Source organism: Colias eurytheme, chromosome 1, assembly GCF_061535395.1.
Source record: "Colias eurytheme isolate Ceu_HAF_F1 chromosome 1, ilColEury1 Martin Lab GWU primary, whole genome shotgun sequence".
NCBI lineage: Eukaryota > Metazoa > Arthropoda > Insecta > Lepidoptera > Pieridae > Colias > Colias eurytheme.
In genome coordinates this window covers 6,285,196-6,301,073 of record NC_142980.1, presented here as the reverse complement: position 1 = coordinate 6,301,073, position 15,878 = coordinate 6,285,196, and the positions used below count along the sequence as shown (strand labels likewise).

General features: G+C 34.5%; 1 protein-coding gene across 2 annotated transcripts in view; it reads right to left on the bottom strand.

Moving 5' to 3' along the window:
- Positions 1–479: 479 nt before the first annotated feature.
- Positions 480–15,878, bottom strand: part of LOC149911026 (protein NDRG4-like) — a 46,821-nt gene continuing 31,422 nt past the window's right edge. Inside the window, exons 5-10 of one of the 2 annotated variants that reach the window (XM_090102163.1) lie at positions 4,888–5,029; positions 3,305–3,451; positions 2,788–3,072; positions 2,303–2,387; positions 1,913–1,990; positions 1,036–1,165 (exon numbers count right to left, since the gene is read on the bottom strand). In XM_090102163.1, coding sequence (XP_089958289.1) covers positions 1,920–1,990; positions 2,303–2,387; positions 2,788–3,072; positions 3,305–3,451; positions 4,888–5,029 — 730 coding nt within the window. In that variant the 3' untranslated portion in view covers positions 1,036–1,165; positions 1,913–1,919. Of the gene's footprint in view, positions 1,166–1,912; positions 1,991–2,302; positions 2,388–2,787; positions 3,073–3,304; positions 3,452–4,887; positions 5,030–15,878 lie in introns of both variants that reach the window. The other variant, XM_090102157.1, reaches the window with a different exon arrangement.

Genomic DNA, 15,878 nt, shown 5'->3' with positions numbered 1-15,878 from the left:
GCCGCGCGCAGCTATATAACCCTGTGTCCTTGTCGCACGGAATACTAGAGTCTGGACCTCTTTGCACGTCCCCTGCAGTCGCATTAAAAGTTCTTTTTGTAATTCGGCAACCGTAATTCAGGACAGACTTTTTACGGGCAACCCTATATTATCGTATTCACAATAAAACAGCGCTTATTTTTATATTTGGTTAATACAATAAACAAATAGGTGAAAATAACTACGATCAAAATACCTATTTACACCTGGCAACCCGAACGATATGCCAGGAAAAGAATAGTCAACCCTCGGTTTGCATTTTCTATAGGCTGTGTAATTACCGTTAGTGTTAAATATTTTCGTTAAACTCATTGGTGAAATTTAAAAAGAAATCATTTTTTAATTTTTTATTAATTATAGCCTGGCCAAGATTTTATAAGGCTACCCCTATTTTTATCATTTTAAATATAATAAATTACCGATCTGTTTAATGGATCAAATAATTTTTATCCATTAAACAGATCGGTGAAGGTCGATGTTATATCGGATCCTCAACTAATATTATGTGTTTAATCCAACCTACCCGTATAACATACTAACTACCTTACAATTATCAGTTTAATTAAAAACTTAACTAAACATAAAATAAATCATCATTAATAATAAAAAAAAAAAACAATAATAAAGATAAATAAAAAATACATATGTCCATTGAAATAATTCCCACTAAGTTCCCAAGAGATCGGAGAAGAGATGTGTAGAAAGAAATATGTTTATCAGAATATTATATAATCCAAACACATTGAGATGATACCTCAATGTCATGGAATCATTTAACAAAGTATATCATTGATCGATCAGGTGGATTGTAATCCAGTCATTTGACTGTACAATTTCAAAACAATCAAAAAGCGTGATAATTAGTGAGTGAGTGTATATGTGTAAAAAAGTGCTTCACACTAAATATATAGAACAAACATCCAAAAATCGTTTTTCTGATATTTCTAACATCTCTCCACCGGCCATAAATAATCGATACATAGTTGGTGGGTTTGCGTTTAGCACGCGACCGCTTCTGAGATGGGATTCTCAGTGATACGGATGACGGGCGACTGACGGCACGAGCGCTCGCCTGACCGGAGGCTCTCGCTTCCCGATATCAACTTCTTCTTAGCAATTGGTGACACTGGAATAAACAAATATCTAATGCATAATTCACGATATACCGTGCCGGGGACGGGGGCCATGCCGGAGCCGAGAAACAAATGAAACAATATCCATAGAAATTTCAACGCCGTGCCCCGACCGTGCCACGTTCAGGCGTGAATCAGTTTATACCACAAGTATACTATAATGTTTGAATTTTGATCGAGCCCCGGCCGGGGCACGGCCTGGACACAACATGGTGTAGCGTAAATCAAATCTCAATACATCTTAAAACTGTTTCCCTCTCATTTTAAAGCGGATTATTTGGCTAGGATAATTGTTAAATTTAATATTTTAGTTCTATTGCATTGGTTTAGCTGAAAGACGTGGGTTGTAATTCCGCCTCATGAAATTTTATATTCACTAAAAAATTCTCATAACTTGTCAACGTTATCACAAGTTAGTGAAATAGGCTGGAAAGTGACTTGTGAAGGAATAAAAACGTTTCATAGAAAACCTGTATAATATTTTCAAGCTAACGATCATGCTTAATTGGTTTCATGTTACACTATTGCATAATCTAGAAAGGAAACTTGCAGTTCACTATTATTTATAAAGCAGTACTTACATTAATTATTTGAAAATGTTGTAGGTTTTAAGTTTAATTTACAGAAAGTTTTTTTTTATAAGAAAATAACCTACAAAATTACAAATAGGTAGGTAATATAGTGATAAAAAAGAAAACAGAAAATGCCCTTTACAGCACTATACAAGCTCACTTACTTACCTAATTTTCATAACTCCGCGGATTCAACAATAGATTTTTTGCTAGCTGCACTAGCTTTTGCTTTGCGAAGCTTATTAACTGCTCAGAACAAAAAAAAAACAATTACAACATGCAAGAAGCTTACAAATAAAAACAGCACTACCGTGCAAATGTATGTCTGCTTTAATTGAAAAAATAATAATATTTTCTAATAAAAATAGAAAATCGTATAAAAAGAATTTTTGTGTGCGTGCATATTACAAGAATAACTTGGCAAACTAGCTACTAAGTTGAAAAATTAAATATCTACAATTTTAAGAAATATAACCATGTGAAGTTTTAAAATATATGGTTTAAGTGGTATAATTGAAAATAAAAGAAGCGTGTGTGCAAGTAAATTAGGTAACCTACCGTAGCCCTGGCCTTGTAAAAAGAGGCGGAATGCTTGGGCCACCTTGCCGGGCTCTTCCTCCAAAACTAGAGAACAGCAAGATATCTGAAAACAATTATTATGTTACAGTCAAAACTCATCGTCGGTCAAATCCACTTTTGACCATTTTAGCCCCGCAGAACTCAACCAACAATGGAATTTTCGAAATCGTAAGTGACACGTGTTATTGCCTTCTTGGTACTGTCATTAACTTGTGGTTATAAAACCGAGGGTTCGATTACCGGACGAAGAAAGAAAATGGTTTGGTCTGGCAGAACACATGATGACATGAGGTTGATCACCTGCTTGTCCCTAAATAAAATCGATCGGTCATACATTACGCATAATACATCAGCTCCATAACCCACAAGGGACACGGGACTTTACAAAAAACTGACATATTGTGTAAAGAGGTATATTATGAAAGTTCTAGATTCCAAATAGCAACGAAGGCATTAAACCATACCTTCATCCAAGCCGACTTGGCAGGGTCGAGCATAGTGTTGAATCTAATCGAATCTTGCACGTACGGCGACCCAGAGCCCACGATGTTGAGCACGGGCATCTGCAGCGTTCGCGGCGGTCGGCCCTCGCGCGACAAGGGCAGGGTCTGCCGCTTGCCGAACGCTTCCATGAACAACGCGAGGTTCACAGGGTGGTTCAGGGTCGCGATCAGGTGTCGGTACTTAGCGAGCACCTCCCTGTACATCTCTCTGTCCAGCGGGTCAAATTTTGGGAGGTCATCTTTGAGCTGTAACGCAAACACTTTTTTGTTCAATGAGACTTCTAGAAGCACTTTTGAATCGTCGTAACATAGTTTTTACATTGACCACCGATTCGGAAAACATTTCTCACGGAGATTTTTTTTATTAATGCACAAGAATATCTGTTCTTAGAGAGAGAAGAAATGTAAAAGGCGCAATAGAGCGGGGCAGCTAATTTATAAAATCACTCTAAATATCTCACAATGTAAGGACACTTACGCGGTTGAAGTGATGCCACATTAACAGATCCAAGCCGGGCTCGCATATGTTGCGGTGGCGCATTCTGATGCTCGCTATCTTGTACCATCCAAAGTCACACCAGCCCGGAGCCGTCGCCGTGCAGTTAATTAGCATCAATGCCTCTACCTACGAATAAGAATTGAAATACATATTGTTGATTTACGCTACACCGGACAGCGACGGCCGTGCCCCGTCCGTGCATGAAAATAATTGATTTTAGTAGGGGTAACCTATCGTTTAGTTATGGGGTAGAGAAGGTATAGTATAAGCATGGACTAGTATAAGTAAAGTCGAAAAAAAATTATAAAACCAGGAATGGACAAGTGTTAGGTAATCTTTCGTAAAAATTATATATAGATTGAGCATTTATAAAAATACATACATCAATTATCAACATAAATCTGTGATGCAATTTTCATGCAAGTATAGGTTTGATAATAACAATTTAAGCTGAGCTTAATACTCTCATACGAGCTTTACAATATTTTTAGGAAAACATTTTCTTAACGTTCATGTTTTTAATTTCGCAAGCACACAACGTTCAAGTGCTATAGATACTTCATGTACAAAATCGATCTCTTGTACCTTTTGTAAATCGAGCCTGTACGTGACAACTAGAGCCGACTACTACAATTTGACCCCAATCTTCGTAACACGTATGAGCACTGAATAAATTGTGTTTTAACATTCATACATCTCTATATACAGGGTGTCCCACTATTGGTATACTAAGCGCGAAGGAACTTGTAGTTTTTCATACACTGATCACGTAAAAAATACTTAAAAAAAAATTGGGTCCAAAATTGTTTGCTAAATTTTTCCTGAAAATCCATGTTTTCTTCTCTAGCTTCGCACAGCCGGCATATACTGCTTCTCTAATATGAGCATTTTGTCTATGAAAACACGATAGCTCACGTGCTGGTGGCAAAGTTGGGCAGGTTGCTTGTTTTGGGTGTACACATAGAGTTTTAAGAATTCATCTATTTGAAAAAAAAATGCGTCTGGATTTTTTTAATTATTTTTTACATACTCAGCGTATGCAAAACTATAACCTCCTTTGAGCTTAGTATACCAACAGTGGGACACCCTGTATACTATACGAAGTCTTTTTATAAATAATACATATATGTATATACATACTGGGTTAATTAATTTAATAGTGATATTTTAAAATTAATCGCCTGTGTGGTGCCAAAATAAAATCTTTAAGATTCAATAAAACATCGTACCGTATGTACCTACGGGTTCTGTTACAAAATGCAAGAAAAAAAAAACACCAAACATATAGAATACTAGATTTCCGCCCGCGGCTTCGCCCGCGTTTTCAAAGGAAAACCCAAATAGTTCCCGTTCCCGTGGGATTTCCGGGATAAAACCTGTCCTATGTGTTAATCCAAGTTACCCTCTATATGTGTGCTAAATTTCATTGTAATTGGTTCAGTAGTTTTAACGTGAAAGAGTAACAAACATCCATACATCCATTCATCCATACATCCATACATCCATACATCCTTACAAACTTTCGCCTTACAAGCCTTTAAAGCATACTATGACATAGACACCTTTGATGGTTCTTTAATAGCGAATCTGGCAAGGATATTTGCGCCAGCACCGACTCCCAGGCCGATGAAAGTTCTAAATCCGAATTTGTCCTGGACAATCTTGATTTGGCTGGCCAATTCATCGAGAGTTGGGTAGGTAAAACTGAAACAAGTTAAAGTTAGTTGTTAGTTAATTGTAGTATATCAATCGATTGAAAAAAACATTAATTAATTGAAACGGAACTCTGCACGTAGAACGTAAATTGAGTGTGGGCTGATAGGCGATTAAAGACCACTCAACTGAATAGACCTATCATTACGGATAATTTTAAATTTTAAGGTTTATTTAGCATCGCTGATGTTAAAATGCATCATTACTTTTATGCTTTCATGTATATAATGTAAAATTGCAAGGTATAGTACAACCACGGATAATTTAATACAGGATGTCATTCAAAATGGAGAAGGAATAAGGTATTTTTGAAAATGCTCAATCTCTTGTTTCGTAAACTAATTGTCAAGGTAAATGGTTTGTCTTCAACATTTCAAACAAAAGTGTAATCCAAAAGCACAGTGTCAGACCAATCGTAGCATTTGCCAGACACAGGCACAGAGTTTAGAAAAAAATAAATCCGGCCAAGTGCGAGTTGTACTCGCGCACTGAGGGCTCCGAGCAAACCTACTTTTTATTATGTTGTAACTCTAAAATGTATGTTTTAGCAATTTTGCCTTTATCTGTGCTATAATATATTGCTTTGAACCAAATTTCATGACTCCGTTCACGGGAAATACAATGTAGGTTTTGATTCCCTTGCGAATGTCAAAATTTGAAATAATTTGCAGCATAAACGGCTGCATCTTTTGATTGCATTGGCTTATAAGTTTGATTTTTTCACAGCTTAAAGAGAATGTAGATTTGAGAATTTTATATTCAGCTTGATAACTCCACGCGTTTCTGAGAAAAAGGGTGTTGACAGACAGACAGACAGACAACAAAGTATTTATATATTTGTATATTCAATTTACCATCGCATTTAAACTGGCCGTCTAATTAAAAGTAATGATGCATTTCAACCAAGATTTCAATCAACCTAGCATGTATGCAGGCATGAATACCTATAAGTATAAACAGTAGGTACTTGATGTCCCAAAGGACAAATCCGTTATAAAATAAGAAAGTTCTGGCGGGATCTCTCTCATGCAAATGCCAGTATATGATAAATGCATTTTTAGGGAATAAAAGTTTTATATGCAGTATAAATTCGAAAAGATACCTTACAATAAAGCACACATTTTTTAAACTCTAGGGAAGAAATCCAGAAATCCTACGAGATGACTGGACTATGAAATCAAAATATCATATTATGTGGAAAATATAGGTTCGCATTTACCGTGTAGTTGGAGTGGGACTCGTAAGCAATCGCTTAAAAATATGAAATGATTTATAGATCACTTAATGACTTTCATCGTCTCCCTAAAAACAGCTTGAGAAAATCTGAAATTAATATATTATACGACTAATATTTATTTATTTATTTACGGCATACGCCAAACCATAATATTATTATGTAGGCTTAGGTAATAGAAAATACCACCCGTAATTAGTGCTCTGACACCTGGACGTTCTCTATGTATTTTAATTATCGATGCCGCAAATAAATAGCATCTGATGATATGCTATCAAGGCTATGGATATGGGATGAATATACAAATTAATATCGATAAAATCAGATGTTTATACACTTTAATAAAAACCGAACAGATTTTTAAAAGTTCTAAATAAATGTAGTTAGTAATATAATTAAAAAATGTTTAGTTAAATTCCAGCGGTTCATTGAAATAATGAAAGCAGAGAGACTGCAACGGCAGTTGGCACATGCCATCAACATAATTGTCGAGAGGCACATGAAGTAGGTACCTAGCGTAATGTTTACGCGTTAATTCGGGAGCACATGCAGCCAGCGTAGGCACAAAACGTTATCCCCCTTCAATAGATATTAATTATTAAATATAGATCTTTAGCCGAACGTTAAGAATCCTTTAATTAAGTATTTATTTTATGTGAACACATATACATGTGTTCTTTCCTTGTTATATTCCAATAGCACTGCATCCTTAGTTAACATTGATATAAGTATAAACAAATAAAATCCCGAAACAAAAATAAATATCAGTCAGAGATTCCCCGTAACGTACCTAGTAGGTACGTTAGGTACTACCTACCTATACTAAAATTTAATAGCGTTTATGATTACGCAGTCAATTTATACTATATTACCGCATTTTTTTAGTAAGTATTAAAATAAGGGAAGATTTTATTAATAAATTTAACGAATCCCGATTTGATTGTACTATTTGAACGACAAGTGTTACGTAAGACTGCGGCAGCAAACGAAGCTTACCTACGTACTGTACATAGCTCTCACGATAACCCAATTCGTTTCACTCACAAAGATGTCGCACTGATATCTTACAGCAATGAGCTCCATGTAATGGACGTTAATTACTGGCAGGTTCAATACTCGAGAAGTTTAAAAGCACTAGAATGTTCCATACATATTCGAAATTCTCTGTCTCTGAAACTATTTCATTTTCCCTCAATATTACCACGATATGACATGGAGTAGGCAGTCTACTTCTCAATAGAACGAACTATGTTTAATAAACCCACCGTCATTTAGTAATTATATTAGCATCAACTATCAATGATGGATATCAAAATCGATGGAAAGTAAGGTATATATAATGGACAAGACGCGCAACAACTACAGCAGTTGATGAAAAGAATCGTGCAAAGTTTAGCGCGCAGGGCGCACAGCATGTCGGAAGTCTGCACGTAGTTCGTAACTCAGTGAAGCACCACCAGCTATATCGAGCGTTACATAACACTGCGGTACCAAACACGAACGACCCTATTACCAACTTCCAATAATAGAACTTCATTAAAACGCATACCAATTGCTTATCAATGCCAAGGGCACAAAGGCTATACGGAACGTTTATTGATTTAGGATATGAATGTTCTGTTTGTTCATTTTTCAAAGCTTTCATAGTTCCATTCATATGTATTTAGGTCAGTTTTTTAAATGATTTCGAAAAGGTTCTCGTTTTCCCATCGAACGGAACAAAATTGGGTATTAATTTTATTTCAAACAAAATTCGATTGCTATAATTGCTACGAGTCGACTTTATACAAACAACACAAAGTGACGTTGTCAGGCTAATCACGTTAATAAGGGCAATAAAAATGCTATAACTGCACAACAGTTCCGAGGATTTAATTAAATAGCGCGATCAGTCTAATCGAAGCCAGTCTAAATGCAGTCTAACTTAGCTTAACTTTGTGAAATTATGAATGGAGCAGTTTAGTCTCTTGCAGCGTTTATTGAATACATCCGAATTTATTGGACTGTGAAACTAGCAGTAAAAGAAGAAGATACTATAATATTTTATCTTAAGATACTGTTATATTTTATATTACAGTATCTTAAGGTATCCGGTATCAGCGTTCTGATCATCATTTTTAGGGTTCCGTAGCCAAAATGGCAAAAACGGAACCCTTATAGTTTCGTCATGTCCGTCTGTCCGTCTGTCCGTCTGTCCGTCTGTCACAGCCGATTTACTCGGAAACTATAAGTACTACAGTGATGAAATTTGATGGGAATATGTGTTGTATGAACCGCTACAAAAATATGACACTAAATAGTAAAAAAAAGAATTGGGGGTGGGGCCCCCCATACATGTAACTGAGGGATGAAATTTTTTTTTTCGATGTACATACCCGTGTGGGGTATCAATGGAAAGGTCTTTTAAAATGATATAAAGTTTTCTAAAAAACATTTTTCTTAAAGTGAACGGTTTTTGAGATATCAGCTCTCAAAGTCGTAAAAAGTATGTCCCCCCCCTCTATTTTTATAACTACGGGGTATAAAATTCTAAAAAAAATAGAGGTGATGCATGCTAATTAACTCTTTCAACGATTTTTGGTTTGATCAAAGTATCTCTTATAGTTTTTGAGATAGGTTGATTTAACTGTAATTTATTATATTTGCTGCTACGGAACCCTTTGTGCGCGAGCCCGACTCGCACTTGGCCGGTTTTTTCTTTTTGTCATTGCGTACTAAGACCCCTCGGGTCATTTGTAACAGGATGGCGCTTTATTGTGGTATTATTCGGCAGTGTATCACAAATTTTCTTTATCTTTACCCTAATTTTAGGATTTACTTAAATATATACAATCTCCTATTGTCCTATATATTAGAACAATATAAGATCAATTAAATAAATATGTACTCCTCTCCTTGGTGACAAAATATTATTTTCTGTAGTTTCAACAGAAGTTAATTAGATAATCACATTTTTATTTTAATTGATACAATATAGGTAATGTGTAATTATGTGAAACATCCCTCAAAACCCTTCAACCATACATAAATGAAAAAGGTACAGTTGTTGAATGATAAGCGAGACCCACGCACAGCGCGGAGGTCGGGACTTTAAATAGTTCTTCAATGAAGAGCCAATGGACAAACAACGTATCTACTCTTTGTTAAGATATTTGTACATTGCAGTTAACCTATTTTCCAATCTATACATAGACAATAAATTAAAATTAATAATTAATTAAAACATACCATCCGATTCAGTAGATCCTGAAAGGCTGAAATACGCTTTCCAATAAACAAACTCTTCAGCTTTAAAAAAGAGAAATTAACAATGAATTATTAAGAGTTTGGTGTCGATACGCGCAAAACTCGAGAACGGCTGAACCGATTTTAAAATTATTTTTTTCATAATACTAAGATGGTGATGGAAAGAAAACGTAAGCCGTGGCGGACCGCTACTTTATAATAAAACAGTGTGTGTCATTGTATAAAGGAAAAATGTAACCATAATCACAACAATATTTTCCTTAAATTTTCGAGCCTTACAGGTGTCAACCCTATAGTAATAGACGTAAATTTCTCACATAAAATTCCAACTGTGTACAATACTCATGTGGCACTACAGACCGCATGTCTACAACTAGTAAGGTTGTCAAACGGGAAGTTGTAATAAAGTATCTTGTCATCAGAGTGGAGTAGATATATCAAGACCAACAAAATTGGAAGTTAGGTAACATTGTATTTGCTTTTATATAGGTTGACAAGTATACTTATTTAGGCTAGCAAATATCATTCAATTTAAGCCCTAGTCAAACGTCCTCCGTTCAACCCAAGAGGCGCCAGGCAGTCGCGACGTCCGCGTCGGCCTATTAATGCAGTTTATTCACCTATCCCCTATGACAAATATGGGATTGAGTGTTACCACTCCTCTCAAAAATAAGAAGCAAGGATCTAACATTAGCTATTTAATATATGATTATATAAGCTCATCAATGGATTTTGTTATATTGGATGACGTATATATGATATGGATAAAATATCTAAAATACGTCGATCGAGCCACAAGTATTCGAGACACAAAATATATGATACTAAATCATTTCATTACTTAAATAAATTTGTATTGAAGCCACCGATGTTAAACGAGAATGGGACAAATGAAAGACCTGACGCGTCAATCACTCCAGCTAGGCTTCATTAAGAATTTAATATCATTATCGATTCACAGACGAAAATGAAGTATTGTAGGGCATTCGAGTAAGGTATTCGTGAAGAGCTTCAGCATTGGTAATCAACAAATGCATAAATAATAATTTATGACAACTATGTTTAAATAAATAAATAAATAATACTAATTCAATGCGGGTAAAATTAGAAAATAAATGGCCCTCTGATAAAATTCGAGCAAATTATGTATTCCATTGTTTGAGTTGATCAAAATCAGTTGAACAAATTCACAAAAAAATGGGAGTATCGGATATTGAGCGTCTACGAAAGTTCGTTATTCATCCCCAGGAAAATTAGGCGGGATTGTAAATACGGATTACATCAAATTAACACAACGGCATATAATTAACTAAAGCTTCTATGGAAACCAGGCAACTGACGTATTTACGTAAACAATATACCTAACATGCGAGTGTACATTCAGTTTCAAAGGGGATATAATACTAACTAATTAGTTTTTATAACAATAAAGAATTTAAAAATACACAGTTCCGAATCGTTACTACTGAAAATCCACCTAGTTCTATCAAGTAGTGTGAACTTTCTAATTATTAAATTTTATTATCTTTTACAAAATTGGCTATACGTCTTTTTCCTTTTATGTTATTTTAAAAATGGTACCTAACACATCTTTGATGTGTAAACGTTAAAACTAATTAAGTAGTTTTACTACTATTTCATTTGTTTTCAAAGAATAATAAAAACTAAAAAGTATTTTTACTTAAATGAAAAAAAAAATGTGGTGTTGTTCTACAAAACAATCTTTGTAAGGAAGTTTTTATAAGTAGCAAAAATTTATAAAATAATTATATATATGTTACCTGTAAATTGAAAGAATGGTATCAATAGCATAATTTTGATTTTGATAAATATGTATCTCCATTTCATCAATTTAAATTACTTTTAAACAATTAAGTAGATGGTATGATTTTCCCGCTTGTCCGTAACCGCAGATTTTTTATCGAACTTGTGTTTCGGTTGTAATCTCGATAAAAAAAAATTAAAGCATTAAGCGTTTATATTTATAAAACACTATAGTCTATAAGCACAAATTGAATTCTCCCTGTTTTTGTGATCTGATCCTCTCGAGAGTAGCGCTAAGACCTCGGGAAAGGAAAGCTGCCACCCACAATCTTGAAAATCTTCAGCTCTTTGTTAATCGAAATACGCTTTGCGCTTAACGTGCCATTACAATTTACAAGAACATAGGTATTAGTTACACTATAACATTATAGGTAACTTTTCGAACCCGAATGACTTTTTTTATGAGAAAGCTGAAGCGCTAAACATTTAATTTGAAAAGAAACACCAACAAATTTTTTTATACGATTATTTTATAAATAACATATTCAAAATCACTGACTGCATCATACACTTATCAACTAATGTTTATTTTCTTAAAACTCTTAAATCTGTTTCAGAAATCTGATGCAATTACGGATATGAACGGGATATGAACATACATTCTTGCATTGGATTATATTTTACTAGCTTTCCGCCCGCGGCTTCGCCCGCGTTTTGAATGAAAAACCCGCATAGTTCCCGCTCCCGTGGGATTTCCGGGATTGCGTCATTTTCTCGGGATAAAAAGTAGCCTATGTCCTTTCTCGAGTATCAAAATATCTTCATATCAAATTTCATGAAATTTGGTTCAGTAGTTTAGGTGTGATTGTGTAACAGACAGACAGACAGAGTTACTTTCGCATTTATAATACATATTAGTATGGATTCGTTGTCCTCATAATATATTTCTCCTACTAGACTACATTTAGAATACATAATTTTTTCAAAATACATAATTCACGCTTAGAATTCACGTATCATCATACAAATACTGCAGGTGTTCTTATGAAACATTTAACTTCAGTCGCTTAGCAACCAACACTGTCAACAAAGCCCATTTATTTTTTTACACAATAAACGAATATTCAACTATTTTATTTTTATTGGGATTTCAATATACTTAGGAAATAAATTATAGAAAACTAGCTTTCTGCCCGCGGCTTCACCCGCGTTTACAAGGAAAAACCCGTTCCCGTAGGATTTCCAGGATAAAACCTATCCTATGTCCTTTCTCGGGTATGAAAATATCTAAGTATATACCAAATTTCATGCAAATTGGTTCAGTAGTTAAGGCGTGATTGAGTAACAGACAGACAGACAGTTACTTTCGCATTTTATAATATTAGTATGGATACATAATATCTAAACTATATTTACTGAAGTAAGACTGAAGTGTATTTCTTTTTATTATTAACCAAACCACTTTAGCATTACTTACTACAAAATCATAATTGATTGGTACTGAATGGTAGTCTTTAAGTAAATGCGGTTTCTCCTGGGGGAAATTTAGCGAACCATTTAAGAGTTTATACGAGTACCTACACAATATACCTACATTTTTTAATCAATCCATACCTACTAATATTATAAATGCGAAAGTAACTCTGTCTGTCTGTCTGTTACTCAATCACGCCTTAACTACTGAACCAATTTGCATGAAATTTGATATAGAGATATTTTGATACCCGAGAAAGGATATAGGCTACTTTTTACCCCGGGAAATAGGATAGGTTTTATCCCGGAAATCCCGCGGGCGAAGCCGCGGGCGGAAACCTAGTAACAAATAAATAACGATTTATTATTTATAGCTCGTTAGTAGTATATCGATCTAATACTCACATACGTAACGTATTTTTATAACATCTTTTCTTTTTAAGTAATATATTAAAAATGCGAGTATGTTGGTTTGTTTGTTTTTCTAGCACGGCGCTACGGAGCGAATTTATGTTATGATGAATTTATGTTTGTATCCGGAGATAGTTATGAGTCTACAGAGCTAAAGTCATGAATACTACTTTATTCCGCGATCAATCATGATAAAACTACTACTTACTAGTGCTAGGTAGGCATTCTGTGACTACGGTTTACTTCATTATAATATGCAGAGGAAATATTGGTGATAAATAATAGCATTTATGTTTTAAACATTGAACGGCTGGCATCTCTGGATCGCCCGCCCTACTAGTCTCAAATCTCAATACATTCATAACTAAGTGCTGAATGTTCTATGAACAGATTGCATTTACACATATGTACATAAAAAAAAATATTTTAAACATAGCAACAAAAATAGTTGTATCATACACGTACATACATTTTAATTACTAGTCCAAATTCCAAAGTAAGGAGCAGTCGCATTAGAGGTAGGTATCCTAGTCATTCAGGTCACATTCATAGTTTGAAAATATAGGCTAATGTCGGTATAGCATTTCTACGATAAATAACGCGGTGGAACAAATTAAACGCTTTTCTATTATCCACCGCCTCTGCAATGAAATTTAAGTAGAGTTATTTTGTAGTAACAATAGCGGGGGTGGACAATAAACCGGGGCTATGTCTTGGATAACGAACGGCGTTACCGAGCACTAATTTGTGAGATCTATGCTGAAGCTGACCCGACGGAGCTCATTGTGCCACTAAATAAACTTCACCTATATTCACATTAATTCCCACGGACAATATGGCAGAATATTTGTCATTACCATATTTCAGTCTACCGCCATTTTGCCCGACCATACACGCTACTTTCCTTGCAATTTTAGTTTACACGGGCCTTCATTTTAAGTTATTTAAGATCTTTTAACTGTACCAACTACACTTTGCCTGAAATAAATTTCAATTATAGTTGACATTTAAAAACGTGAATGACTCGAGTGATGTTTGAACTTTAAATCCAATTTCATTAGCCACGGTCTTGCCAAGGTCTTGCCCCATCCCCCCGCATTATCTAGTCTCCCTGTAGGGTTTTGTGTCTAAACTCTAAATGTATTCATTGCATGTTGCGGCTAACTATCGAACGCTAATGGATACTTTTATGTACCTGCCATGTAACATTCTTTTGTTGCACTCTAATCTTCGAGAGACGTTCTTTGAAATACTACCATTGTTGGCGGTGGAACAGTATTTTCTATTTTCTTTATTTAAGGATCACAAATGTCGTTCTATGTGTACTAAGGCTAAATACAGTTTTATAAATATAAGTTGTTATATTATGTGACCACAGCTTATTACACAAGCGTAACATGAATTTATGAGATCAATACAAAGTGATAACTAATATTAAGACAGTAAAGCTCCATTTTTTAAGAGAATTAAATGACATTTATTGATGAGGTACCTACTTAGTATAACCATATTTTGTATTACTTTTAAAATATTTAAGAGTTCTGGATCTATTATTATTATATTAATAAATGAGCGCAGTGACAAATTCTAAACAAACGTAACATAATTAATGCAAATAAGATAAAAATTAAATTAAAACTTTATTTTTACAAAGTATGATAACAATGTTTCAAATGAAAAATCTCCATCCTATTTTGTACATAATAATATTATAATAATTCCTATTTCATTATTAATTTATTATCTCTTAACGAATTCAAACGCAAGGCCACCACACAGTAGTGTACTGACATAAAGTAAAGTAATGAAATACGAAAATATGTATTGGCGATGTTAGTCTTTGAGCCAAGCAAATGGAATAGCCATCAACACTATTAGCACAGGTAGGAGTGACCACACCTCCTTACAAATATCGCAATACAATCTATTTGAATTGTTGTGGAGTGTTCAGTTTGACAAATTGAGATTATTAAACACGCTTCATACATATTTTTATTATTATTCAATTGGATACTTACAATATTATTCTGAAACTTACACATCAATCAAAGACTCAACCGATATATTTGTCGCCTTCATCTGATTGAATCTGCTATTTGATAGAATGACTGGCGCGTTCATTGAATGACGACAAATAGCAGATTCAACCTGATGATGACGACATACATAATGATTGCTTCCATTGCCTAATTACTGTCGGTCGAGTCAAGGAAGAACGTGACAATACGGTAAAAAGTTATAATTTAGAATGTTCTAATTATTTTGTTCTCGACCTAAAAAATAAATGGCAGATATTTAAATAATTTGAGTGTCTATTTAACGAAGTATATTTAAAATAATTAAGAATTTTTTTCCCCTTTTTCTTGCTTATTAATAACTCAGGCCCCGGAATCACAGACACAATAGAAAATTTATTGTGTCGTGGACCGATCGGGCCGTTCGGGCCTCAATGGGTTAATATGTACAATGTATATACATACTCTAGGCTTTCTTCATACGTACGTATAATTTATAATGGACCCTACATATATGTACATTGTACATTATACATAGTCGCGAAGTACAAGGTCGCACCATGGTCGCACATTGTATTATTACATATTATTGTTTATTACTACGGCCATTTTTGATTAGGTATGTTTTTCGTAAAACCTTCAACATTTCGCAATTCTTTAAAAACACATTGTTTTAAAAGGATTCAAACATTGTTAT